The 26,809-nt window shown below is 41.9% G+C and overlaps 3 protein-coding genes across 3 annotated transcripts in view; 1 reads left to right on the top strand and 2 right to left on the bottom strand.

Moving 5' to 3' along the window:
• Positions 1–2,005: 2,005 nt before the first annotated feature.
• LOC137387037 (uncharacterized) lies at positions 2,006–3,463 on the bottom strand. The gene is made up of 2 exons (XM_068073319.1): positions 3,333–3,463; positions 2,006–2,864 (listed from the first exon to the last, which is right to left on the bottom strand). The coding sequence occupies exons 1-2, from the start codon at positions 3,461–3,463 to the stop codon at positions 2,006–2,008; spliced, it is 990 nt and encodes a 329-aa protein (XP_067929420.1).
• Positions 3,464–7,790: 4,327 nt separating this feature from the next.
• On the bottom strand, positions 7,791–26,327 carry LOC137399921 (uncharacterized). The gene is made up of 3 exons (XM_068086186.1): positions 26,167–26,327; positions 25,921–26,009; positions 7,791–8,970 (listed from the first exon to the last, which is right to left on the bottom strand). The coding sequence occupies exons 2-3, from the start codon at positions 25,946–25,948 to the stop codon at positions 8,222–8,224; spliced, it is 777 nt and encodes a 258-aa protein (XP_067942287.1). The 5' UTR covers positions 25,949–26,009; positions 26,167–26,327; the 3' UTR covers positions 7,791–8,221.
• Positions 22,108–26,809, top strand: part of LOC137399909 (tRNA-uridine aminocarboxypropyltransferase 1-like) — a 37,871-nt gene continuing 33,169 nt past the window's right edge. Inside the window, exons 1-2 of the mRNA XM_068086174.1 lie at positions 22,108–22,234; positions 22,638–22,733. The gene's annotated coding sequence lies outside the window, so the exon portion shown is untranslated. The remainder of the gene's footprint in view (positions 22,235–22,637; positions 22,734–26,809) is intronic.

Below are 26,809 nucleotides of genomic sequence, written 5' to 3'. Positions count from 1 at the left end.
GTAACAGTAAATAAATATTAGAGCGGTCTTTCTTTTTCCATATGGTCGTACGAAGCCAACTGAATTAATATGAGTAGTAAATATCGTAATTTGGGACTATTAGCCGCTACTTTTGTCTGACAATTTGAGCCAAGCGGCTTATATAATGGTGCGGCGATTCTGTTGTTTTACTTTCACCGCTAGGGCGCATTAACCGAAATCTCCGGTTAGCACGCCTCTTTACAGTGCCCAACGACACTGTTCTGTTTTAAACAGCGAAGTTGCTGTCGTGTTAAAAAGCACCGTCCTGGGTTCGGCAGCCTATACAAAGGTGCCTATACAGCTATAAAAATGTACTACTCATTACATAAAATAAATTAGTGAGTAGTAATTTACACGTTATTAATATTTACTGCCAGCGTGTACCGAGAAGGTCATGTGAATGTTTGTTTCTTGGGGCAACAGGAAAAATACGCTGTTCTCACCGACTAAATTTATACATAAAAAAGGTGAGTCCTCATTCAATGTTGTATTGTCTATGAATTGCCACACCTCCTTTACATAACCCTTTCACTGCCGTCCATGTACAAATTCAGCTATCGGCCTACTGCCAACCATTTTGCCGATATTGCTTCATGACATGTATACAATATTTTTTTAATTTCAAACTCCATCTAGAACGTTTGTTTTGGTTATATATTTCCTTTTGGCAACATGTTAACAAGCACTGCTGTGCAAAAAAATTCATTGTATCTATACTTTGTGTAAGCAAAGATTACGCAGTACCAGACTACCAGCCGTGACACTCCAAACCTCCCCTTATGTCACTCCTACTCTACCTGTACGTTTTCCCAGAAAATGTTGTAGTGCCAGACTACACCAGTAAGTTTACTCACGAGTCACCAAGACTCAGACAGACTTGAACCTTCCTCGAGACATGACACAACACACGAAGAGCGCAAGAGTCACGAGCTACGCGAACGGAGCTCTGATTCACAATGACAACATGGCCGATTCCGCTCGTCCGGTGGTGCATGCCCACGAACCCTTCCTAGCTACCGTCAAGCACCACATGACTACTAACTCACATTTCCCCCAGCTTTTAGGAAGCTACCAGCTATCCCTCATAGTCATCCAAATACCGGGGACGTTGTCGCTCCCGCTGCGACCACCTGAGCGTCAACAGTTGAAGCTCAGGCTCACCAGGATCTAAATCCCCGGATGGAACCCCAGCAGCCTGAGGCTCACCATCCATACTTTGAACTCCATCCTCAGCAGTCTGAGGATCATCCTCCGCATCCCCGTCCGAGACCTCAGCTACCTCACAGGGCCCCAGCTGAGGCGGTGGGGGAGTAACAGAACCGCGTAATCCATCTAGATTAGGCCGGCCGTCTTCGACCAGTTCACAGATGCCGTTTTCCCTACTACGGTCAGTGCCAAACCGCCATTTGCGGACATGCTTCGGCATGCCATCCATGCACGCGTTGTGCTTTGAGACGACCCCGGTTATCACTCCCGGTGCCCACTGCCTGGTGCACGACGGAGTCGAAGGTTTCACCCACACCTCATCACCGACAGCAAATTTGCCTTGACTGACCTCGTCTAACCCGCGTAGATTGATGTCAAAAGGAACTCGCCATGAATATCGATACAGATTATTCGAGGGTACCGAACCCCCATCTGTACCCTTGCGAGGCGTGATGTTATGCCAAAACGTCGCCTCCTCGGGGCTAATTCTTCCCCTCTCGGCAATCCTGTTGATTGTCCGGTGATTCCTCTCGACGATTCCGTTGCCACTCGGGGCGTAAGCGGCACGAAATCTCAGAGAAATCCCCCACTCGTCAGCAAACTGTGCAACAGTTGCTGACCTAAACGCCATGGAATTGTCCATTAACAATTTGTCACACGGCCCTCGCTCAATTACGACAGTGCGTAACGGAGCCACGTTGTGCGCTGCCGTTTCACTTGGCAAGCGGCGCCAGATAGCGAAACGTGACGGCCCGCAATCAATCATGGACAGGAACACCTAACCGCCATAGTCAGTCACGTCTATGGCCACCTGGCACCAGTTCCCCTCGACAGCCAAGCTGCCTGTTTCCACGAGGTTCTCATTTCTTGGAGCCGGGTCAACGCGCTGACAGGCCTCACAGCCAGCCAGTTCGCGTTTAACCTGCGCCCGTGTCAAGCCACTGCGTACTTGCTGAGCAAGGTACAGTGTTCTTTCGACACCCAGATGGTGAGGCAAATGATCTGCCCACACAGCATCTCCAAGGCTCTCGCCGGTGAAGATGGCAGCAGCCATGTTCCCGGCCTCACCTCCACTCATCCCTCGATGCCCAAGCCCCTTCTTGGGCACCCTCGTCATTCTATCCGCCTTGTTCTCCACAGTAGGAACAAGACGCATAGTGACCGTTAAGCCATACTCGGTGATCGTGTCACGGATCACCCCCAGTCGACGCTTCACCAGCATCTCTCCGGCACTTTTCGTGCGAACACGATGGCGCCCGTCAATTGTATTTGGCATCCAATTGACAACTGTAAGAGAGTCAACCGCCAAGGTGAAAGTCTTAAACCCCCACGCGATGACCAGGTTAACACCTCGTCCCACAGCTTCCAGCTTGGCAACATTGATGTGTGAATGGTCTGACTCCTTCCTCAGCCACGATGCATCCTCAACAACGCTGCCATCAACCTCAACTGCCACACCGAGGCCCAGAGAGCTGGCATCCGTCCACACAACGACCGAACCATTCGGTCTTACGTGCCACGGACCCCTAACAGGGTCCTCCTGACATACCCTCGTGAAAAACTCACTAGCCAGCGAGCTGACCTCCTTTTCAACGGGGGCATCCGAGGCTCCGTTGCATCCCACCCGCTTCAAGAAGCTGCAATAAGGCCGTAACCACCCAGCCACTGGGTAATGACTGACAAGTCGGCCACAAAACGAGAAGAGCTATCTCTTAGTCAGCCCAGCTGGCTCAAGATGTATTTCGGAGAGTGCAGTTCCCCTCGACATTTGCAAATGTTCACGAGTATTTCCCTTTAGAGAAATGCCCAACAACCGACCTCCATCAAGGCTCTCTGGCTCTTTTGTCGCCAGTCTATACTTAACAAGGTGCTTCCTCAGCTCCTCCACGCCAAGTACAGACTCCTGCACTACTATATCGTCGATATAGTGGTCAGTCCCTCGTCAGACCCGCTCGTCGAGCGAAAGAACCTTGCCTAGGATTTTGGTCATAATCCTAGGCGCACACGACAGCCTGAAGCCTAAACCTGTCAGCGCATAAGGGACCCCCTTATACTTCACGACCTAGTATTTTCACAGGTCCTCTAAAACATGGATCTGTAGGTACGCGGACTTGAGGTCGACTACCCCAAGTTCGCCATGCAACTGTCTCCACTTCCGGATTTTCTCGCTGCACACAGCGACCGCGTCACCTCCCATGTGACTCTCGACAAACGCGTTCAGTTCACGGTAGTCCATGACTGGTCGCACTTTGTCCTACGTTGGTTAAAACACCGCCAACAGGGAAATAATACCCTCAACGGGATGACTCCATCTTTTCAACCAACCTTTTGAGATCCAGCTCTCAATCTCAGCACAGTACCGCTCATGCAAGTTAGGTGCCCGAGTACACTTGTTCTCTGCGACCCGGGTCTGCAATCCTTTCGGAGATTCCTCAGACCACCGCCAGCTATTGGTCCACCGGCCTTGGGCAAAAAGTGGCAACAAAATCAGGGTCGTCGACTTGCAGTGACACCAGATCACTACCCAACCCTGACAACGGCGCCACCCCGCTTGCGCAGCCAGCCTCAGTATCCTGCCCTGCAGGTACTTCACAGCATCCATTCTGATAGGGTTTCCCCCACCTGATCGAATACTTCGCATCACTTTCTTTACGGACAGTAACGCCTCCTATGTGGTCAATGACGTCACCGCCCAGCAAGCAGTCAACCCCAAGATTGCACCACTTGTCCATAACAAGTGCCGTAACGCCGAAACAGTGTCCCTGTACACCGACAACCACCCGACACTGACCCTTCGCGTGAGAGGCCTTACCATCTGCTGTCAACGGCGAGTAGCTCGGCCTAAGCCGGGTTGAGCCTGTCAGCACATGCAAACTTACCAGAGTCCACTCGCTTCCAGTGTCAATCAGACACTGGAAACCGCAACCATTCAGAATTGCTTGAACAACTGGCATACGACTGCTCGTCGTAATCGCGCCAGTCGCTCCGGACAGCCAAGAACTGTCCTGCAGTAAACTCTTACTGCTTGCATGCGACCTCCAGCCTCCCCCTGTCACGCCAATGCCACCTCGGGTCCCCCTGATGTTATGGGACCCCCCGTAAGCCTGGCTTATACAGTGTCCATATGGGAGGATGCGGCGCCCCGAGTTGCATCCTCCTGATGAAAACCCGGCTCATCCTCTGTGAGCCCTGCCGCCGCCCCAGGTGGTGGTTGTACAGGACAGTCCCGTACAAAGTGCTCCGTGCTACTGCACCGGAAACACCCGACCCTCTTGCCAGAAGAGGTCTTTTTCGTCCCCGTACCAGACGAAGGCCGCTTAATACGTGGGCAGTCCTTCACCCTGTGTAGACCCCCACATCGAAAGCAACTCTCTTTGCTTTCTGGCTGCTTGCTAAAAGCACCCCCAACTGCTTGCCAAAAGCAGTCGCCGGCCAGTTACCAGAACTGGCCGCTGAGCTAATTGTTGAGGGGCGACCCTCAACAGCTCTCCGGGAAACCAACTTCTCCCTCACTCGGTTCAGCACCAAACCAAAATCAGCAGTATACGCCTGATCATGCGTAACCGCCCACTCGTAGACTGACTCGGGCAACCCTTCATAGAACTTGGTCTTAAACACCATGTCCTCCAGCGCCACCCCAGCCTACCGCCGAGCCGCTCCAAGTGGTCCAGGTACACGTCAACTGTCTCCCCGGTTTCGAGTCGACAGCTGACAAAACGACGCCATGCCTCCTGTCGAGGCATGGCGTATTCAGCAGTCAGCACCGCCTTCACGACATCCCACTAGGATGCCTCGCCCACCCTCATGCATCCATGCACTCTGGCAGCAGTGCCAGCGAGCATGTACGCAATCAGCGTGCACAGAGCAATGTGCTCCAGCTCAAAGCTCCAGGTAGTCATGCGGTTACCTCAGCCGCACCGTCACCAGAAAATGGCTGCATCTGCCGGCTCAGCCTTTCTAGTATAGGCCCTCGTGCCTGGTTCATCAGATTCACTAAAAAAGCGGCATCTAGTACCAGCGGCATTGTGCCAGCGCTCGCGGCGCCCTTGGGTGGCTGACCACCTCCGTCATCGGTAGATGGCTCAGCCTTTTGCTGCTCTCAGGCTCACTCATGGCCCGCTCATGCTTACCTCAGCCCAGCTGAGTGGCACCACCTAACAACAAGGCAAGACAAATATAATATATGCCGAAATAGCTTGTAAGCAAAGATTACGCAGTACCAGACTGCCAGCTGTGACACTCCAAACCTCCCCTTATGTCACTCCTACTCCACCTGTACATTTTCCCAGAAAACACCGTAGTGCCAGACTACACCAGTAAGTTTACTCACGAGTCACCAAAACTCAGACAGACCTGAACCTTCCTCGAGATGTGACACAACACACGAAGAGCGCAAGAGTCACGAGCTACGCGAACGGAGCTCTGATTCACAATAACAACATGGCCATTTCCGCTCGTCCAGTAGCCCATGGCCACGGACCCTTCCGAGCTACCGTCGAGCACCATGTGACTACTAACTCACACTTTGTGCATTGATAAAGCGATGTGAAGCTACAAAGCTAAAACGATCCTCTACAATGTTCCTTATTTTTACAAAACCATTACTTTCACCACCATCAGAGTCAGTGCTGCTATTGCTATTTTAATTATTTGTGTAATCACAAAAATCTAAATCAGCTATAATGTCATCAACATAAGTAGTTATTTGTTTTCTAACTTGGACGCATTTAATAAACTTGCACAAAAAATCTTTGTTTTTAAGTTGGAAATTCTCAAACAAAGATTTAAAATTAAACTTTAGGCTAATTTTATAGAGAAATCTTAGGACAACACTGTCACTACCATAAAAGTCCTAAAGACCGTTGGTTATGTTATCAACGAATAATAAAATTAAGTTACTAGCAATTGCTGGTAAAATCGCTAAAATGCGTCTACGCGGTTGACCATAGAAAACGCATAAATGAGTCTACTTTAGTGAAAGGGTTAAAAACGTTGGATTTGCCACTGTTTGTGATTGTAACATGTTTATTTCCTTCCGCAGCCGAATTATTTTTACTTTTTTTCCAGCTACGAGTACACAGAACTACAACTACTACAGAACTTGCACGAGTACTCCGAGGGTTGCGATAGGCGGTGGTAAAAAGAAAGAGAGCAGCTGGTATCGACTTACTGTCACCCTCCTTGAGCCATGACCAGTATGTCGCCTGCTCAAAAGTAGGCACAAGCCGAAAACTGTTTGTTCATACACCCGACAGAAAAACAAAAAATGCTGTCTATCTGCAAGTGTTGCATTGAACTAATTGAACTAACATTGTGTTATTGTTATGTCATGATATGTTCTTCATGTTCTGCTATACCGCATACAGCATTTTCTAACATATTTTTCAGTATACATGTATATATATTTTCATGCATTTGTTTTCCTTATTGTATCTCATACAAAGGCTATCATGTTGGCGCTATGTTTTATTATTGTAAGGTGCTAATGCTGTATCTGCCTTGACATCATACTGTCTGTGCTGTTATACATATAAATTTTATCGACACAACCTTATTACTGTTTATATATACCATGTCAAAACACAGGCTATAGACGAACAACTGGTGAGCTATGATTAGTGTTTTAAGCATGTAGAAGTCTCCATTCAATAAATGCTGGCGATAGCAAAACATTTTGTATAATTTTTTAAAAGATGCAAAACTTTTCAATACTGCCAGTTTGAAGAACTTCAGTTTGCCTAGCAATGTCAATTTCATTATCAGTTCTCTGTACACAAATAGGGCAACTCCGATTTGAGTGGTTTGAGACTGATGCATTGTAGACTAGCTGTAAAACATATTGCAGATTTCCATTGTTCTCCCCAACATTATTGACGTGTATATTTGTATATTCAGGGCAACAATTTCAGTAGACAATTTACATAATAATAAATCAGGGCAACAATTTCGGTAGGCTGCATATTTGGAGTTGTTTTACAGTATAAAAGACAACTCTCAATAAACCTTTTGCTGCACGTCAATCTGTTCCTGTAGGCGGGTAATGTAGCTAGTCAACCTATATATCAAAGTCAGGATAAAGATCTACATAATCATTCAACCTACATATCAAATTCAAGCTAGCTAAAGATCTACAGATTCTTAGGCTATAAGTTTTTGTATTGGCATGGTTTCAACAATAGGCAGACAACTCTATATGGGCTCTATATAATTTGCATTTCTTATCAACAGATGTTTCCACTGGATTTAAGGGTATCATTGGCATCGCTGGCGTTACCAGCCCAGTGAACTTTAGCTTTAAACTTATTAACTATCTAATAAGAGATCACAATAGTTGTTTACATCACCAAAAGCAAAAAACTGGCCAAAACTGTTGAATAGATCTGACTAAAATCTTGCAACCTACATTGCTTTGTTTGAAAAGTGGTTGGATTGGCCTTGAGCATAGATTAGATTTAGCTATTGCACCAGTAGGTCCCAACGCTCAATATATCTTGATTTGTGTTATATTTATATGTGTTATTCGTTGATATAGACCAAAAGCAAACTATAAATCTTAGCTACAGTATGCTTGACCACAAAATTTATTTGTGATTTAGAAAATAAATGATCTATGCATAGAAAATGAGCCAGATGCTGGGATGCTAATACAATGTTTAATAGCATGATATATAAACAGTATATAATAAATTAAACAACTAAATGCTTTCGAACTGTACAAACTGTATGCATATATAAAGCAAACTATAAATCTTAATTGCATTATACTTGACCATCAAATTTGTTTGTGATTCAGAAAATAAATGATCTATGCATAAAATATTAATGAGCTAGATTAGATGCTCAGATGATCCTAATATAATGTTTAATAGCATTATAATATATATAAATTAGATAACAAATTGAACTACTACATGCCTGCAAACTGTACAATTTGTATGTATATATAAAGAGAAGTCTTAAAAATAAATACTAACTTAAACCGGCTATAGTCAATTTATGTCACAGCGACATAACAGCTCAGTCCTCTGAATAATGTTTTTGTAGCATTATGTTTGATGTTCACTTTATGTAAATCTAGGTTTTTTAAGTTGGCAAAGTGGTGCTGTCTTAAATCAAAGTATGTTTCAACCACTAAAGCTAGTAGTGAGAAGTGATTATTATTAATTCCTACAGAAGTGTCAGTACAATGTTGCTTTAATTCAAATATATCATAGCGTACAATCTCTTCTTTTACGCACTTCAGAATCTTGGGATATTTCAAACATTGATTTGCTGATGTAGCCGCCTTCAAATACTTTTCGGTGCAAAGAACAGTTGTTACAACACCATCAGAAGGAGAAATCAAGCCACTGTTGTTCTTAACTCTTAACAGAATATGAATATCATCATATTTGCTAACTTCCTTAGACTGAATTAGGGAGAGTCTAAATGGACCACAATGCAACATTTTAAGCAGCTTTTTGACAAGCCAACCAGATAAATATACAGCAATGTTACCAAGAATAGGATGTGATGTAATGTACAGCATTCCTTCGGGAAGCATAGTTTGTCTGTCAATAACATCTTCAACATAATCTTCACTACCACCAGTTGGTGGCACATAGGTAGTAGAAGCTTGTAACAATGCAGTGTCATCCACAGATATGACATTACCAGTGGCTCCTGGTGTAACACCACATCTTGTAACCAATCGCCTGAAGATATGCTGGAACTGCTGTACTGATGGGTTGTTGTTCCAGCTTCCTGAAATAATAACAGTTATCCTTTGTTGCAATTGGAAATAAAATGGGAATGGTGCTAAAATATGGACTGAATAATAATGATTTATATAATAATAATTTATCGGTTTTATCGATCATAGACTCAATAAAGTGGGCACTACATAGAACTGCATTTTCGATGGGGATTTCCTGCTGCCTGGAAACAGTCCAAGTATGCCATCTTTCTGGCTCTTTCTCTTTAATCGGAACCTGATGATACGAAAACTAGGTAATCAAATTACAGATAATCAAATCACAAGCATACAGATTAGGTTTTGTGGTCTTATAATCAGTTATAACTACGGGAAACTTTTATTGACAAAGAAAAATTGACTTTCAACCTTTTAGAAAAATGTACCTTTGATGTTCAGGATGGTTTTTTGCGTTTCAAAACATTCTTATCAACTAACAGAAGTTTACTTTATTGACAAAACTTGCTCTAGTGATAATGATAAGGATTGCAATGACTAACAAAGTTTGTTCCATGTAACTGGCACTCCTGATCTATGAGAACAGTGACTGTTGTTATTTGAATTTAGCAACACCAGTACTGACCTACTTTGTCTCCAACATCAGCCAAGATGAATCAACCATCATCACAAATTAATTGTAAAAACAGTAACTAGTAAAAACAGTCAACGATAGTGATGTGTAAAATAATAAAATCAGGTAAAGGTTCACTAAAGACTGGCTGTGAGTAGTAACAGAAGCAAGCTACTAACCAGCTATTAGCAGGCTACTACTAACCAGTTACTAGCAAACTACTAATAACCAGCTACTAGCAAGCTTATAACCAGCTACTACTAGAACCTACTAACCAGCTACTAGCAAGATACTAACCAGCTACTACTAACAAGCTACTACTAACCAACTATTAGTGAGTTACTACTAACCACTTGCTAGCAAGCTACTACTAACCAGCTACGAGCAAGCTTCTAACCAGCTGCCAGCAAGATACTGTAATAATAAAAGGTTGGCGGTAATTATGACACGGAATTCCCACCATTGTCACCACGAGACAGAGCTTTTTAGATGGAATGGTGGCCCCGAGAAGAGCTGAGATGGGAGAGGGGAACTAATGAAGTGACTATCAGTCAATACTCATTTTTATAGACTGCTAGCCTACGTAATAGAGTTCTCTGAATTTATCGCCATTTATTCAAATCTGAGCAGTCAATTATAATGCGCTCGCTTAATAAATGTTCGTTGTAGTATAATAATAATAATATTATATGTATGTTTGATATTAGCAAATTTTTATGTTAACCATTTATTACCATATTGTTTCAAGATTTGCATGTTACTATATAAATACTCAAAAAACTATTAATACTCGTATTGCGTGATTAGTTAGTGACAAATATTATCGTTTTTGTATTCGAAATATTTTATTGTGGCAGCGGTCGACCTAATTATTGTGCAGCCAATCAACTGTAGATTTTTCCCTTGGTTTGCTATATAACCTTTCAGTTTTGTCATTGCTGTTGTGTTACTGCTTAGTGCTGTGAGATATAATCTCAATAAAGATACTGCGTTCTTTACAATAGCTCTGCTTAATTTTCAAAAGCAAATAGTGTAGAAAATTCTTGCCACTGTTTCTGACTTTAGCATCGTGATATTAGCCTGCGTATCATAGCTGCATTCACTATACGTAGGTGCTATAGACCGAACATCAATAATTATTGCGCTTGGCTTATTAGGGTGTAACAGTTGAGAAAAGACACCATCAAGTCTGTTTATCGGCTCACCCATGAGTCTGTTTATCGGCTCACCATCGAGTCTGTTTATCGGCTCACCATCGAGTCTGTTTATCGGCTCACTCTCGAGTCTGTTTATCGGCTCACCCACGAGTCTGTTTATCGGCTCACTCTCAAGTCTGTTTATCGGCTCGCCCACGAGTCTGTTTATTGGCTTACAAATGAGTCTGTTTATCGGCTCACCGTCGAGTCTGTTTATCGGCTCGTCCTCGAGTCTGTTTATCGGCTCACCCACGAGCCTGTTCATCGACTTATCGAGTTTGCGTGAGCGCGCTCTTGAGTTAGGAGTCGTCTATCCTTGTCTAGTACAATTTACTTCAATACTAACCAGCTACTACTAGCAAGCTACTACTAACCAGCTGCTAGGAAGCTACTACTAACCAGTTGTTAGCAAGCTACTACTAACCAGCTACTAGCAAGCTTCTAACCAGTTACTAGCAAGCTTCTAACCAACTACTAGCAAGCTTCCAACCAGCTGCTAGCAAGCTACTAACCAGCTGCTAGCAAGCTACTACTAACCAGTTGTTAGCAAGCTACTACTAACCAGCTACTAGCAAGCTTCTAACCAGCTACTAGCAAGCTTCTAACCAGCTACTAGCAAGCTTCTAACCAGCTACTAGCAAGCTTCTAACCAGCTACTAGCAAGCTTCTAACCAGCTACTAGCAAGCTTCTAACCAGCTACTAGCAAGCTTCTAACCAGTTACTAGCAAGCTTCTAATCAGCTACTAGCAAGCTTCTAACCAGCTACTAGCAAGCTTCTAAACAGCTACTGCTGTACTAGTGCTACTAATACAAGAATAAAACACTAAACTCATTTGTTAAATGATATATCTGTAACCCTTCGTGTTTTGGGGTTGTCGCAATTAACGGCAAAACAGATAAATGAGTTTTTTTCTTGGGATAACTAGGATCTGCCATTTTTCTAATTACAGCAGGAAGCCCGTGTAGCAGTGTTCAAGATGGCGCTCAAATTGTCACACGGAAGTTAATTGGTTTAGAGAGACCGATGCCATTCCAGGGGTAGTATAATTCAGTGAAGTATCAGTTCCTGCTTTGCCTGGTTTCCCTGATTTTACTTCACGTCCATCGCATCGTGGGTAGCGCATATGCTCCCGATGATTTGAAAAGGAATTTTAGCAACTGCAATTTTTCCGGAGCAGTATGGCTTCACAGAGTCTTGCGACCAGTGAAAGCGTATATGAGAGCTCCACTCGATTCGAAATACTGTAAACTATTTTTACCAATATACACGCAGGTTTTAATGGAGAGGCCGCAACACTAACCAACGAAAATTACTCCCATTGGCAGTCACTATGAAATTGATTGTTGTATTATACACCATTTGAAAGAAAACAAAATTTGCTACAAGATACTACCAATAATCTTTTGTAAAAGTAAGGTTAATGCAAAAGAAGTGAGGTGTTGAGAGAGAGGTAAGAATATTCCATTAGAGATCAGTATGACGATCGGGTTTGTTTGGAAACAAGCGTTTTGTTTCCGGTTTTTGTCACAGGACTCGGTAAAGCTATGCAGCTCAGATTTTTTTTTTATCTCAAAACGGTCTTTCTACCAAAATAGTCTTAGATATAGTCTTAGATTCTCACATAATTATAGGATGGTCAGTTGTAAAATCTTGATGAACAAGACATTGGTTCAGGTCATTAATCCGGATTGGTCCTTATCTGAGAAGTTAGTAATGATAATTAAGCTTGCATCTGCGTTCGATAATAAGCTTGAGCTACTCCCTAACAGTTGTAAGATTAATTTGTATGATAACTCGATACCAATGATATACAGCCCCCACGGGGGGGGGGGGGGGGGGGGGGGGAGGGGGGGGGCTGTATATCATTGCCGATACCATCAAAAATCCACATAACAATCTTGTTAATTAATGTAACTAAGATCTTACTGTTGAACTTTTGAGATGCCGCACTTTAGAACTACAGTTTCAAATGATGAAATTCCTAAGATAAAGAGTGTCAAGGGGTTTCCCATAACACTATGTTTATTTTAAAAACAAGAAACAGATATAATCAGACCTGCCAACCCAAGAGTGGACAATGCGTGAGATTTGGTTTTGGGGCAGTTGATGTATCAATGATAGCATATATAAAATTTTTGAAATTGGGGCAAAAATCTCACGCTTTGCTCCCGCATTTTCATTTTTTCTTTGGGGTGATTGCGTGAGTCTCACGCCCAATGCGTGAGAGTTGGCAGGTATGGATATAATAGTTAAACCTTTAGACTAAATTATAAGAATAAAAAGTAAATGTCTGATACTGGCCGATACTATAGTCACCCTCTTGTTTTCTCGGTAATCAATTCTTTTGCTTGCTCTGCTGACACGTCTGTCTGCCATGATGAATTTGTATTGAAAGAGTGAAGAATATGAGTAAATATTTATCCTTAAGATTTAGCATAAGATATCCCGTAAGATTTAGCCTCAAGTGTCCAAGAATGAAACTATATGTTTCAAATCTTTGATTCTGGAGCTTGTAGTTTTGGGGGTTTCTGGCTACTTGTTGCTTTTTGATAGCGGAGATTTCACCATGTCTAATCTCTAATCATTATGGCGCCTTACCGTGCCTCGCGTTGCGTGTTCACAACTCGAGTTGTACTATACAACTAGAGTTGTGAACACGCAACGCGAGGCACTGTAAGGCGCCATAGATACCGGATATGAATCTTAATATCGAATGACGCTGGTTTTCATAGTCCGTGCTATGAAGGCAATATGTTGGCGATTTTTTGAGATTTCCTTATGCCAAGTTCTCAATGTCCTAATTGTACAATAGGTAGGTTGAATCTGGAAGTTGGCTTGTAATGGTGATTATCTTATCTCCGAAATTTGTAGATGCTATTGCAGTGAACTTTTGCACTTGTCTCTGGCTAATATAGCGACTTATGGCACTTGCAAGCACTACTATGTGGGATCTGTTACAAGTTGTCTGACCTTACCAAGTGCGATTAAATAAATACGGCTGTATTGGCGTACTACGTGCCTTAGTCAGTGACTGTGTAATACCTGTGATTAGTTGAGTGCCAAAGTAGACCGAGCGGTACACAAACAGAAGACAGTGTGCAGACCAATACAACAAAATATATTATCTAATAAATAATCACTTGCCACCAATAAAAGATAAACTCACGTTGTCGACACAAGTACTCAGAAAACTTTACGTATATTCATAACCAAAAAGAATGAGCACATTAGCTGTTACAGTCTGCCGTGAAAGAAAATCAACTGAATTACACGTCGATCCTCGTAAAAGCTCTCTCCTTTTTAATACCTCGGCTTTCCTAAAGAGAAGAAAAGCTAGCAATCTTCTAGTTACCCTAACCTCAGCTCTTTTATGAGCCGGTATTCATCAAGAATAATGGTAACCTCATCGCTTACAGTTGACAAGCAAGTGCGGAGCACAGGCTATCAATAACTTTGCAAGATTCCGAGAGAAGCTAACTCTCAGGAAGGGCAAAGACCTGCGCTTGACAAACAGCATTATATTAATGACTCGCTAATGCATAGCCTGACCACGTAATTTCACCACATTCTCCACCCCTAGATGTAGCTCAGAATGGAAAACATCAAAATGCTACATCGATAGAATAGATTTCAGGATGAAATATAAATGGGCTGTGAGAACTACTGTTAATCCGGCGTAACGTTATCGTTACGAGGGAGATTCAACAGGTCAAGTTTTTCTCATCAACCTAGACTGTAGTCAAGTGCATCTTGAGCCATCAACAATTGCTTGTTGCTGTCCACAGCTTGATTTATATGCTGCTTGACCTTTTGTGGAGTTCGCTGGGTCTCCACATACTTAAGGTTCAGCAATTCATATTCTTCGTAATTTCATCTTTCTCTCTTGTAACCTGCTGAAGCTGCCTTCGAAGATCTGACACTGCGAGCGGAGGGAACGATTCGGAAAGTGCTTTACTCTTGGAAGCTTTCTTTAGCGTTGTCAGCAATCTTGCTGCGTATCTCTTTGATTTGCCACTCTTGTCATCTTCTATGTACAAGAGAACTCAACTCCTTAGTTGTTGCTTCATGCATCTAATCTCCAGTTCCATCTGTCTTTTGGATTGACAAGACAAATTTGTGTTCAGTCGTTGTGAGTTTGCTTTGGCATGTTTGCTCTTCAGTTCCTCTTTTCTCTTTCTATTCCACTGCAAACATATCAGTGGCATCTTGCCACTCTCTTTTCTGAGCCTATTCAGCTTCATATCAGTGTCACTCAGCCTGAAATAGTACCGGTGGCTTTGCAACCTTCAACATGGATTCTGCCGCCACGTCATGAGAAAGAGCAGACTGATGATCCAACTCCTTGTTGAAGAAGGGAGTATGTATACTTGTTATATACGTAATCTTCGAGCGTAGAGTTTGTAACTGCAGCACTTTCCTTTCAAGTTGTTCCCCCTCCATCCTCTGCATCATCAGAAACCTCTGTGGCCTCAAGTTGCACCCTTGAGGTAGCACTGGAAGCTGATGCTAACTCTGCAGTCGACAATGTAATCTCTTCATCGGTCAGCAGAGACTATCAACACTGAGTTGAGTAGCTCCAGTTTTCAACATTTCTGTTTTCATCATAGTGTATCACGATGAGATAGAGAGAAAGAAACAGCTAAAACAGGTGTGTGCCATACATAGTATTTGCGGAGTATGAGACCTGATAAGCAAACTAGTAAGAGCTCGGTACTAATTATTAGCACAAAGGTTACTTCAGCCAATCAAGAATATACAAGGAAAAATACCCACATAGTGCTAATTTCGTTCATTGCTCAGAGCAATATTTAGGAAATTAGTACACCATGTAGTCTCTAGTCAGATACCTCGGCAGTTGCCTGATCCTTCCACTTTTTTGTGAAGGTTGACTCAACCTATAACTTTCAGAATAATTAGAAGATCTTGATGGTGAGCTATCAACATCAAGCCGTACCGGTTGCTCTTCTGGATCAACTGGTGAAGTTGTTGCCCATTCATCAGGTTCATCCGGCAGTCGATGTTCGGCTCTCACCTCATCTTCTGTTTCTGACTGAACCGGCTGACCAGCTGCATCAGTACAGGGAGTGAACAGCTTCAGCCTACACTGATTTATAGTACCTTTGGTAGCAATATTGTAAGTGCCATTGTTAAACACTTTTTTTACCATGAAGGGACCGGAGAACTTAGGTTGCAATTTAGGATGAACACCTTTCTTTCTCCTTTTGTTGTCAACCAGAACCAAATCTCCTTCTTTAAATAAGGGCCCTTCTTCATTATCTTCTGACCTACTGGGTAACATTTGTTGTGATCGTAGTAGGTCATGGGCAATAAGAAGTCGTTTCTGTAATTCCTTGACATAGTTTATTTGCGTCCAGGATTGGACAGAATGAGTCCCCTCCAGAAGTTGATCTGGGAGCCTACACTCACGGCCCAGCATGAGGTAGTTGGCAGTTTCATCAGTAGAAGCATGTTGAGTAGCTCTAAGGGATCGTAAGATCTGCGGTAACATGGTATCCCAATTCTCTTGTTCTTCCCCATATTTAAACAGAATACAGCGAAGAGCATCACCAAGAGTTCTGTTACCTCTTTCGACCATTCCATTTGATTGGGGATGATATGGACTTGTGCGTGTTTTAATAACTTGCCACAATCTGCACAACTCGCTCATCAAGTCACCCTCAAACTGCGCGCCTCTGTCACTGTATATTTCTTCTGGTAAGCCAAAGTAACAGAATACCCGACTATCCAAAGTCTCAGCAACTACTGGGGCAGTGGCATCTGGTAATGGTAGAGCATCTTGCCAGCGTGTGAAATGATCAGTCAATACTAACATCCACTTATTGCCTTGAGCGGTTATTGGTAATGGACCAACCAGGTCTATAGCCACCTTTTGCCAAGGGCGGCCTACTTTCAAATTACCATTACTCGGAGCATTTCGTAGACCTCCAGCTTTAGCTAACTGACATATTTCACAACTTTTGATCACTCTTCTTATGTGTGTTGTCATTGCAGGCCAATACCAGGTCAATCTTAACCTTCGAAGTGACTTAGAAGTTCCAGCATGCAACAGTGTATGAGTGGCCCACATCACTTCTTCTCTTAGGCTTCTGGGACATACAATCACTTCTCGAGACCTGTGCCAAACCAAAATGCGTACTACTAGAACACCATCTTCACGTATTTTCATAAGAGAAATCATGGAACTCAATTTTCGCAATTCGGGACTGCCCATACTGACAAGAGCTGGATCCATTTCTTGCTTATCTTGAACAGCTTGATAAATAGTAGCAAAATAACTTGGTATCAGCTGCGCTTGGCACAAAACACCCGAGCTGTAAGTACTACACTCATTATCCGACTTTTCAGAAGAAGATCGTGACCGTGAAGTGCCTGAATTCTGAAGATCGTCATTGGCAGTTGAACTAGTCTGCCCAGTCTTCAAAGTTATCACTGTCAGCTACAGTCACATTTTCTTCTAGTTCATAGTCACTACTGTCCTCTACAGCTGCACATGAGGCTTCAGGGACTCCAGTAAGCTTACAGGTAACACTCGGATCACGATTGATTGACACCTGTTTCTCACTGCTCTCCTCCAAGTGCGTATTGCAAGAACCAAATATACCATCCAGGTAATCAGGTGCACACAGATCCACACCTTTAATCTTAGTCTAGATGACTCCTTCTTCCTGCGAGTTACATCCGAGTTCTTCATGAATGTCATTTAGTGATGGTCCACCACAGACTTTATTTATCCTGTCACATTTCTTGCAGTCATGGCAAGGTCGTCTGGATAAATTGTCAGCATTGCTATGCTTGTTTCCAGGTCTGTGCTGAATGGTATAACTGAATTCACTTAGAATCTCTAAACAACGCGCTACTTGTGCAGAAGGAGTAGCCCTCCTACATAACCAAAGTAGAGATGCATGGTCTGTCCTAATTAAGAACTCTCTACCATACAGGTAAAGCCGAAAGTAAGCTACGGCTTTTACCACTGCCAGCAACTCTCTCCTGGTAACACAGTAATTTTGCTGGGCTGGCGATAATGCACGGCTGTAGTATGATATCACTCTCTCTTTACCTTCTTGCACTTGTGACAGGGCAGCACCCACACCACTGAGTGATGCATCAGTATCTAATATGTAAGACAACGTGGGGTCCGGATATCCAAGAACTGGTGCTTTCAACAGAGCTTGCTTCAAGATACCAAATGCTTCCTGACATTTCTCAGTCCATTCAAACTTGGCATTTTTACTAGTCAACTTCGTCAAAGGTCTAGCTTTAGTAGCAAACCCTTCCACATACTGACGATAGTAACCTATCATGCCAAAAAAGGACTGAAGTTCTGTCAGGTTCCTTGGTATAGGCCAGTCGGCAACTGCAGAGATTTTCTCAGGATCTGTTGAGACTCCTTTGCTAAAAACCACATGCCCCAAGTATGCTACTTCCTTCTGGAATAAATGACATTTTGAGGGCTTCAGCTTGAGTCCTGCTTTACGAAGACGACTTAGTACTTCTGCTAGATTGGAATGATGTTCTTGGAAACTGTTGCCCATGATAATAACATCATCTAAATAAAGCAACAATGATTTACAGTGAAGACCATGCAGCACTCGTTCCATAAGTCTCTGGAATGTAGCAGGAGCTGCAGTCAATCCAAATGGAAGAACTTTCCATCTCCACAATCCTTCTCTGGTGCAGAAAGCTGATTTATCTTTAGCATCATCATCTAATGGCACTTGCCAGTAACCACTCATGAGATCAAGTGTGGAAAAATACTGACTTCCGGCTAAGGCCTCCAGATTTTCATCAATTCTAGGAAAAGGATGAGCAACATGTACGGTAACACCGTTAAGCTTGCGGTAGTCAATGCAAAATCTCCAGCTTCCGTCTTTCTTTTTAACTAAGACTACTGGGGAACTCCATGCTCCGCTTCCTGGCTCAATTATACCTTGCTGTTCTAACTTCTTGACTTGCCTACTCACTTCAGCTTCTTTCTCTACCCCTAGACGTCGTGGTGCCTGTTTTATAGGTCTCACCTCCAACGATACTGAGATGGAATGCTTAATAAGGTTTGTTAGTCCTTGGTCTTCATCACCAGTTGAAAACACATCACCAAACTCCGCCAATAATTTTGCAATTGCATGGCGCTGGTTCAGATCAGCACAGGCAGTAGTAGCTTCTCTGTAGACTTCCGACAAATGACTTGGAGCATTTATGAATCCATCCAGCTTTTGCTGGGTCAGATTCTCACTCTCAAGATTATTGTCTTGCTGAACTTCTACAATTTGAGCTGCATCTATACCTGTGCAAGTACCAATAACAGACCCAGAAGTGATATGACAAATCTGATCAGCTGGATTAATGCATCGTACAAACATCTTCCTCTTTGTGTCCCAGGTGCTAACACAAGCGGCTATGGCTATTCCACAAAGAGCAGCAACTCCTCCGTCTTCTACCACATCAGTTTTGGAACAAATGTCATTTAGCAGCTGACACTGAATAATTTTTTCAGATCTTGCAGGAACTGATATACTGTTGACAACTTGTATCTTGCTAACGAACTCGACACCATGTCGATTTGTACATCTTAGAGTTTTGCTGTTCATCACAAGGGTTGCTTTAGCAACCTCTAGCTTACAATCCCAACTCTGTAGAAACGGCATCCCAAGAATAACATCTGGTTCTATGTCAGCAACAACAAAGTCCAATTCGAATGCTTCTGTATGTATTCGCCCAGATAACTGAATTTGTCCATAGAATTGCAACCCGGAGCCATCTGCTAATTTCCCATTAGAGTAATTAAATGCTTGAAGACCGCCTGAAAACTTCTTCGATAGCTTATCATACACTTTCTTAGACAATAGGTTCAGTGTACAACCACTATCAATCAGGTGTCTTACCGAGCAAAACTCAATTTTTCCGGGAATATACAAAGCAGAAGCTGTGGAAGCATAATTAACAAAACAGCCATCTTCAATATCTGTATGTGAAACATCTTCAGCAGCCTGTGATATCAAAATCAAAGAATTAGGTGTCTCATTCATAGAAACTGTAGAGCGTTTCCCAGAAGACACCACTGCTTTACGCGATTTTATCACAGGGCGCTTTTTCTGCTCAACTACAGCATAACGGGGTTGTGATTTAGGTCCACCCACTCTACCCGTGACATTCGGAGTGAACCTCAATGGTTTCCCGAATGATTGAGAGTGTTGGCCTGACTTTTTCTAAGTTGATGGGAAGGACAGTCTCTTTTGAAATGGGAAGGGTCACCACACAAAAAACAAGTTCTGATCCTATCATCATTTATCAGACATCCAGGTTTTCTATATGCCTCTAAACGTGCTATCTGGTCTGCCTGTTTCTTCAACATAGGCGCTTGGTTATCTAGTTTTTGTGACATTGAGTGCAGTATTTGTTCAGTAGAACTATAAACAGCTCCACTGTCTACTGCAGCTACATATGAGGCAGAGTTTTCAGCAATATGGGTAACTCTATGTAAGTCTCGTCGCAGTGGTTTTGAGGACTGCCTGGCCACTAGAACATATTGCTCTGCAGCTGCAACAGCCTCTTGCAAAGTTCGAGCTCTTGCTACTAATAGGTGTTGTCTGAGTGCGGGATCTTCAATAGCTCGAGCAAAATGCTCCATTGCTAAGGTAGATTCGAACTCTTTGTCCAACGCTCCAAAAGCTAGCTTGGTGAGTCTTTCCACCCTGTTCCCTAGAGACATATAGGTTTCTCCCGCTTCACGCTGTATTCTGTACAAATTTTCTCTAGCCTCTGTTGGCGACATGCCAAACGTTGTCAAGAGTTTTCTATGGATTTCTTGTACAGAATCAGCATCTCCACATTCTTTAGCTGTCTTGTCTAAGCAAGATCGCAGCTGAACCAGAGCTACTTGTTCAGACCACTGACTTAGCCTGGCTACTTCCGTAAAATGTTTTATAAATAGAGTAACATCTCGGTGTCCATCATAGCGGGGTAATTTGAGGTCTACCTTGGTATTCGCCAAGGAACTTTGACGCTCAAGCTTACTGTGCATTGACACATTTGTGATGCCTTCTATTAAATCCCGAAGTAGTTTTGAGTGGCATTGTCTGCATCATCTGAACTAGATTGCCGAACATTACTATCTTTTGAATTACTGCGAGACTGCTCAGGGATTCCTAATACTACAGGTTCCTGAGCTGCCACATCAAAAATGCTATCACGATCTACAAAATTTGAACATACAGTAGAGTGGAAAGGGTTATACGGTGAAGTAGAGGCTACAGCTGGCTTTGGATTTGTCATCCTAGTAGAGACATTCTGCTCAGCAGAGTTTCTCGCAGGTAGCTGTGGAAGGTTTAACACATATTTGTTATAAGCATCATCAATAAATGACAACGTATTAATATTGTTAGTGACCAAAGCTCCTGACTGGGCACTTGCTCTCGTTGCCTCTGTGTCAGAGTAACATAACGAGCTGTATGGCACCAAGAAGGGATTGGTAGAAGGCAAAAAAGGATTAGTAGAAGAAAGAAAAGGATTACTATTTGCCATGACTCTTCAGTAGTACTATTCACAAGCCCTATTCAAATAAATCAGGTAAATGCAACAGGGTAAAAGTATCCCACTGCTGCCACCAATGTAGTGAACTTTTGCACTTGCCTCTCGCTAATATAGCGACTTATGGCACTTGCAAGCACTACTATGTGGGATCTGTTACAAGTTGTCTGACCTTACCAAGTGCGATTAAATAAATACGGCTGTATTGGCGTACTACGTGCCTTAGTCAGTGACTGCGTAATACCTGTGATTAGTTGAGTGCCAAAGTAGACCGAGCGGTACACAAACAGAAGACAGTGTGCAGACCAATACAACAAAATATATTATCTAATAAATAATCACTTGCCACCAATAAAAGATAAACTCACGTTGCCGACACAAGTACTCAGAAAACTTTACGTATATTCATAACCAAAAAGAATGAGCACATTAGCTGTTACAGTCTGCCGTGAAAGAAAATCAACTGAATTACACGTCGATCCTCGTAAAAGCTCTCTCTCCTTTTTAATACTTCGGCTTTCCTAAAGAGAAGAAAAGCTGGCAATCTTCTAGTTACCCTAACCTTAGCTCTTTTATGAGCCGGTATTCATCAAGAATAATGGTAACCTCATCGCTTACAGTTGACAAGCAAGTGCGAAACACAGGCTATCAATAACTTTGCAAGATTCCGAGAGAAGCTAGCTCTCAGGAAGGGCAAAGACCTGCGCTTGACAAACAGCATTATATTAATGACTCGCTAATGCATAGCCTGACCACGTAATTTCACCACACTATATCCATGAAAGTCTGTTAAAAAGTTGCAATGGTGCTGTAACTTCTGAGGCACTTTCTCAAGGTCCCTGGGGCTAATTACAAGTGTACTATTACTATCGATTAAGTAACTCGTTATTCTTTTTACGTCTACCTGTACATGGCAGATATCAGATGTAACACGGTAACACCATCATCATCCTCTATTAATGTAATTTCATTATTTTAATGCGAATGGCTAAATCATAACACATGTAGTGGTTTTTCTGTGCTTAATATAAACAATAATATACAGCCCCCCTCTCACAGCTACATCACATTTGAGCCGTTTTGGAAAGGGAATCCAAACTACGGCAGTTTCGTGTGGCTGCGATTTTCTGTTCGTTTTTGAGCTTTTAAGAGCTTGTAATCACATTTCCACATATTTGGCACTTACAACACAACAGAGTAAGACATGGTGAATCTTTTGATACCAAATAACTGTAATGTGAATTTTGTTGCAAGTCAACCTTTAACATATACTCCCTTTCATTTTCGTCACATGTTTGAGAACAAGTAACAAATTTCATAACCCTAACATATACTGTTTCTTCTCCACCATAAATTCTATTTAGGTGATCCATTGCCTGCTCATAAGTAGAATCATGAGACTCTAAACTAAATCCCACAGACTGTAAAGCCTCGCGGCCATCTTTACCTATAGCACTGTGGTAAGTTCTACACATAAATTAAATTCTGATAGCCAAGACTGATATGAATCGGCTACATCACTAGAGTTAATCACTAACTTAGGGAAGTCATTAACGTTGAACCTGAATTTAGCCATCCTTAAAATAACCGAAGCGCCTCTACCACGATCACCACACAAAAGTGTACAAACACCTACCTTCGCTTTTTCTGAAACGAATAGGTAACTAATTCCTGTAACACAATCACTGAACACTTGTCTTTATACCACTTTCGAATGTCAACACGACTATTCGAATATTAAACACTTAACACTGTCACTTTTCCTTACATCACTTTCGAATGTCCACGTGACAATTCGAGTACTAAACACTGTATCACCTTCTCTTAAACCACTCTCGAACGTCCACTTGACAATTCGAGCACTAAACACTTTCAATCGCTATCACTATCCACTGAATTTATTCTCCGCGAAGAAAGTTTGCCTACGACGCCATGTTATATTCCGACTGGTCACTTACCAGTAAGAAGAAGATTTCAATAATACCGTTCTCGTCTGCGATCCCAATATATATATATATATATATAAACTATATTAAGAACTGAAAACTTTTAAAACATTTTACCACTTAAAGTTTCATGGTTGCTACCATTCATCAGGTAAAATTACAATGAACTGAAAGTTCATTTTAATTTTACCTGATGAATGGTAGCAACCATGAAACTTTAAGTGGTAAAATGTTTTAAAAGTTTTCAGTTCTTAATATAGTTTATATAAATGCTCTATTTTAATATTGAGCACTCTCTTCTAGTGAACTGCAACCTTCTTCTTCATCAGTATGTACATGTATATATATACTCGAATGTCCACGTGACAATTCGAGTACTAAACACTGTATCACCTTCTCTTAAACCACTCTCGAACGTCCATTTGACAATTCGAGCACTAAACACTTTCAATCGCTATCACTATCCGCTGAATTTATTCTTCGCGAACAAAGTTTGCCTACGACGCCATGTTATATTCCGACTGGTCACTTACCAGTAAGAAGAAGATTTCAATAATACTGTTCTCGTCTGTGATCCCAATATATATATATATATATATATCGTGGAGTCTCCCTTTTACGCCACGTGACGTCCTAATCTTGGTTAAGGTTCTAGCGAGTCACTCGTAACCCTGGAACCTATAACATGCATAGACGCATATATAACAGCTCGTATGTCAGTTTTCTTGTATCTCAAATTGCTAGTTCTTATATAGACAAACTAAATAAGGGAAGGTGGGGGATGTTGAGCCACATTTCCTAAGTCAATTTGTGAACTATTGAAACATTTCGACTAAAATTTGAGACTAATGTACCCCATAGTGTTTAGCAACCATGCACCAAATGACAAACCTGTAAAATAATGCTTTTGATTTTTACAATGATTTTAGTAAAGGTCGCCTCCTGGCTCTACCTACCTTAAGTGCTGGGCAGGTAGAGCCATTCAATAATTTGTTTTGGGGTAGGTTAAACCACTCACATAAATGTAACTAAACCGCTGTGAACTTCAAAAAATCCTGGAGAGAAGTCTTATGCTGTCAATACAACAAAGTGTTTTATTACGGACATATTATTGTGGTAAATACTTTGGAAATATTGCAAAATTTTATGAAAACTCATTTGATGTGATTAAAATAAAAATTGTGTGTTAGAACTAGAGTAAAATAAAGCTATATAATCACTTGACAATTGTTTGTTTTGCACTTTACAATCAGACATTTATTGATCATTGAAGCCACTTATGTCTACTCCATAACTTTGTTCACTGATTGACAGGTTCCATCAACACCAATAGGATTACCCAAGTCCATAACGATGTTCTGCATCCCAATTTTCCCATCTATGTTCTGTTTTTCAGGGTAGATAAAAAAAGAGAGTAGTGCTGCTAGACTTACGCAGAAAGTTTATTTTGTTCAGGTTGTTTTTTAGACCAATAATTGCTCCAACATAATATATTTCAGTTTTTCCTTGGGTTGCATATTTCACTAGTACATGACTGTTTATAGTTAGTGTTTTTTTTGTTGATGGTGTAGGTATATCATGAGCTGGCTCTTCATCAATGCGGTCACTGTCTGCATCCAACATCTCTTTTGCTAGTTTTTCTGGTGTGGATTCATGCCTTTGTTCTGTGGCTTTGTCTCTGGTGGAATTTTATCTCTTCCTAGTTTTCTGCTTGTTAGGCTGACGTCTAGCCCATAATTCATGGAATTCCTCTTCTAGTCTGTTTTTTTGGGGTATCAGTTAGTATTGCCGACCTCGTTTTTTTTCCTTTTCATCTAGATGGGTTTTTGAGTCCTGTTTCAACAGGGCTATCATAGTTTCCTATAGTCCAACTTTTCTCTTAGAAGCTGAAGCCTGAATAGGAATGTACTTGTGAGTGAAAGTAGTTTGTAGCATATCGTTATTAGTGACAGTAGCAGAGGTTGCAGGCTGATCGCCATCACTTCCAGTAGCAGATGTTGCAGGGTGTTTTTCATCATTTCCAGTATCATATGTTGCAGACCATACATCTTCATCAATAACAGAGTTTGGAAGGGGTTAGTCTGTTACGCGGGCTGCCATGAACTTATGATCACCAAATATTTGAGCATTTAAAGGAAAGGTGCCTGCACATAGAAATTCTGATAGAATATTAGTCGGGCTCATACTGAAGTTGAATGCAGTAGCAGCTAATTGACATGTCATGGATTGATATAGGTTTAGCTGGATTAGAGTGCATCCAATTCTCACAAGCCGCATTGAAATAGGGTTTTAGAAGATCAAACATTGTTTGATCAAAAGGCTGAAGATTGTGAGAGGTGTGTGGAGGTGGAAGAAAAAGTTTGATTTTTGATCGCTTGCATAGTTCAGCTGCTTCTAATCATGGAAATCGTGGAAATCATGGTTATTCAAAATCAGCAGAACTGACTTATCTGGTAAACAATGCGAGTGTTGGATGAAAAATGGCCTGTAATCAGTTAGAAATGTATCTGATATCATGTAGGCTGACTTGGAAGCAACTCCCTTTGCACCTGGCAGAGTGCCATTCATGAAAACCTCTTTCATGGAGACACGTGGAAATATGAAAAAAGGTAGTATGCTATTTCCACCTGGACTTATTGCACACGCAAAGTTTACAGTTCACCATCCTCATGAGATGAAATGGCTCTGACCTGTTTCTTACCCTTAAAGCTGATCACTCTGGCAGGCATCTGGACAGCTGTAATGCCTGTTTCATCTAGATTATATATCTGTTGAGGTGCAAACTCATATCTGAAATAAAAAGTATTGACCCATTAATCATGTTCACCAGCACAAAATTCATTACTTATTTAGGAGGTATCATTGTACAGAATTTTTGTAAAAAACTTGCTTCACGTAAATTTGAACTGCTTGCTAGCAAAGTGCACTTGCTGCTCTAAATACATACCTTTCAACTAGGCCCAACAGTTTATGGCAGAATTCATTTACAGGAACCCGATTGAAACCAGCTTGTCGAGTCAATGAGGCCGCAATCGGGAGCTCGAATTGATATTTTCTGATTTGTAGTGAAAGAGCTAAGCCAATCTTTTCCTGTAAAAAACAATTGATTTTAAAAACAATTTTATTTTTGCTGTATTAAAAAGGTGTATCATTTAAAGTAAACGCAGTTAAGTCAAACACTCCCAATACCACTATCAACCTTACTCGGATTCGGGTTTATTGAAGGTGAACACACAGTAGAAATCGACCTCATCGTGTCCCCTGTTGTTCATGCCCAAAAAAAGTTACAGTCTATGAAAGATGATGTCATCAAAGAACTACAGAAAATGTCAAACAATGACGTTATCTTCAAGGTTGATGAGCCTACAAATTTTGGCAACAGTCTCATTCCAGTACGAAAACCTGACCAGTCAGTGTGTATATGTATTGGCCCAACAGATCTGAATAGAGCCATCAAACGTCAATACCAACCTCTTGCAACCATTGAGAGGATCACAGTCAGAAAGCCAAATGCTCAGGTTTTTAGCGTTTTTGATGCGTACAAATGATTTTGGCAAATTAAGCTCGACAGAAAAAGTAGTCTGTTGACC

Source organism: Watersipora subatra, chromosome 1 (assembly GCF_963576615.1).
Source record: "Watersipora subatra chromosome 1, tzWatSuba1.1, whole genome shotgun sequence".
Taxonomy (NCBI): Eukaryota; Metazoa; Bryozoa; class Gymnolaemata; order Cheilostomatida; family Watersiporidae; genus Watersipora; species Watersipora subatra.
This window is presented reverse-complemented; position numbering and strand designations above follow the sequence as displayed.

What these genes read in the sequence shown, in the direction of transcription:
- LOC137387037 (XM_068073319.1), bottom strand. Translation starts at nt 3,463, where the DNA reads ATGGACTACCGTGAACTGAACGCGTTTGTCGAGAGTCACATGGGAGGT. An exon ending in GTAGTCGACCTCAAGTCCGC is followed by an intron (nt 2,865 to 3,332) that starts GTACCTACAGAT and finishes GCCTTATTGCAG; the next exon opens with CTTCTTGAAGCGGGTGGGAT.
- LOC137399921 (XM_068086186.1), bottom strand. Translation starts at nt 25,948, where the DNA reads ATGCCTGCCAGAGTGATCAGCTTTAAGG. An exon ending in CAGAGTGATCAGCTTTAAGG is followed by an intron (nt 8,971 to 25,920) that starts GTAAGAAACAGG and finishes TTATTATTTCAG; the next exon opens with GAAGCTGGAACAACAACCCA.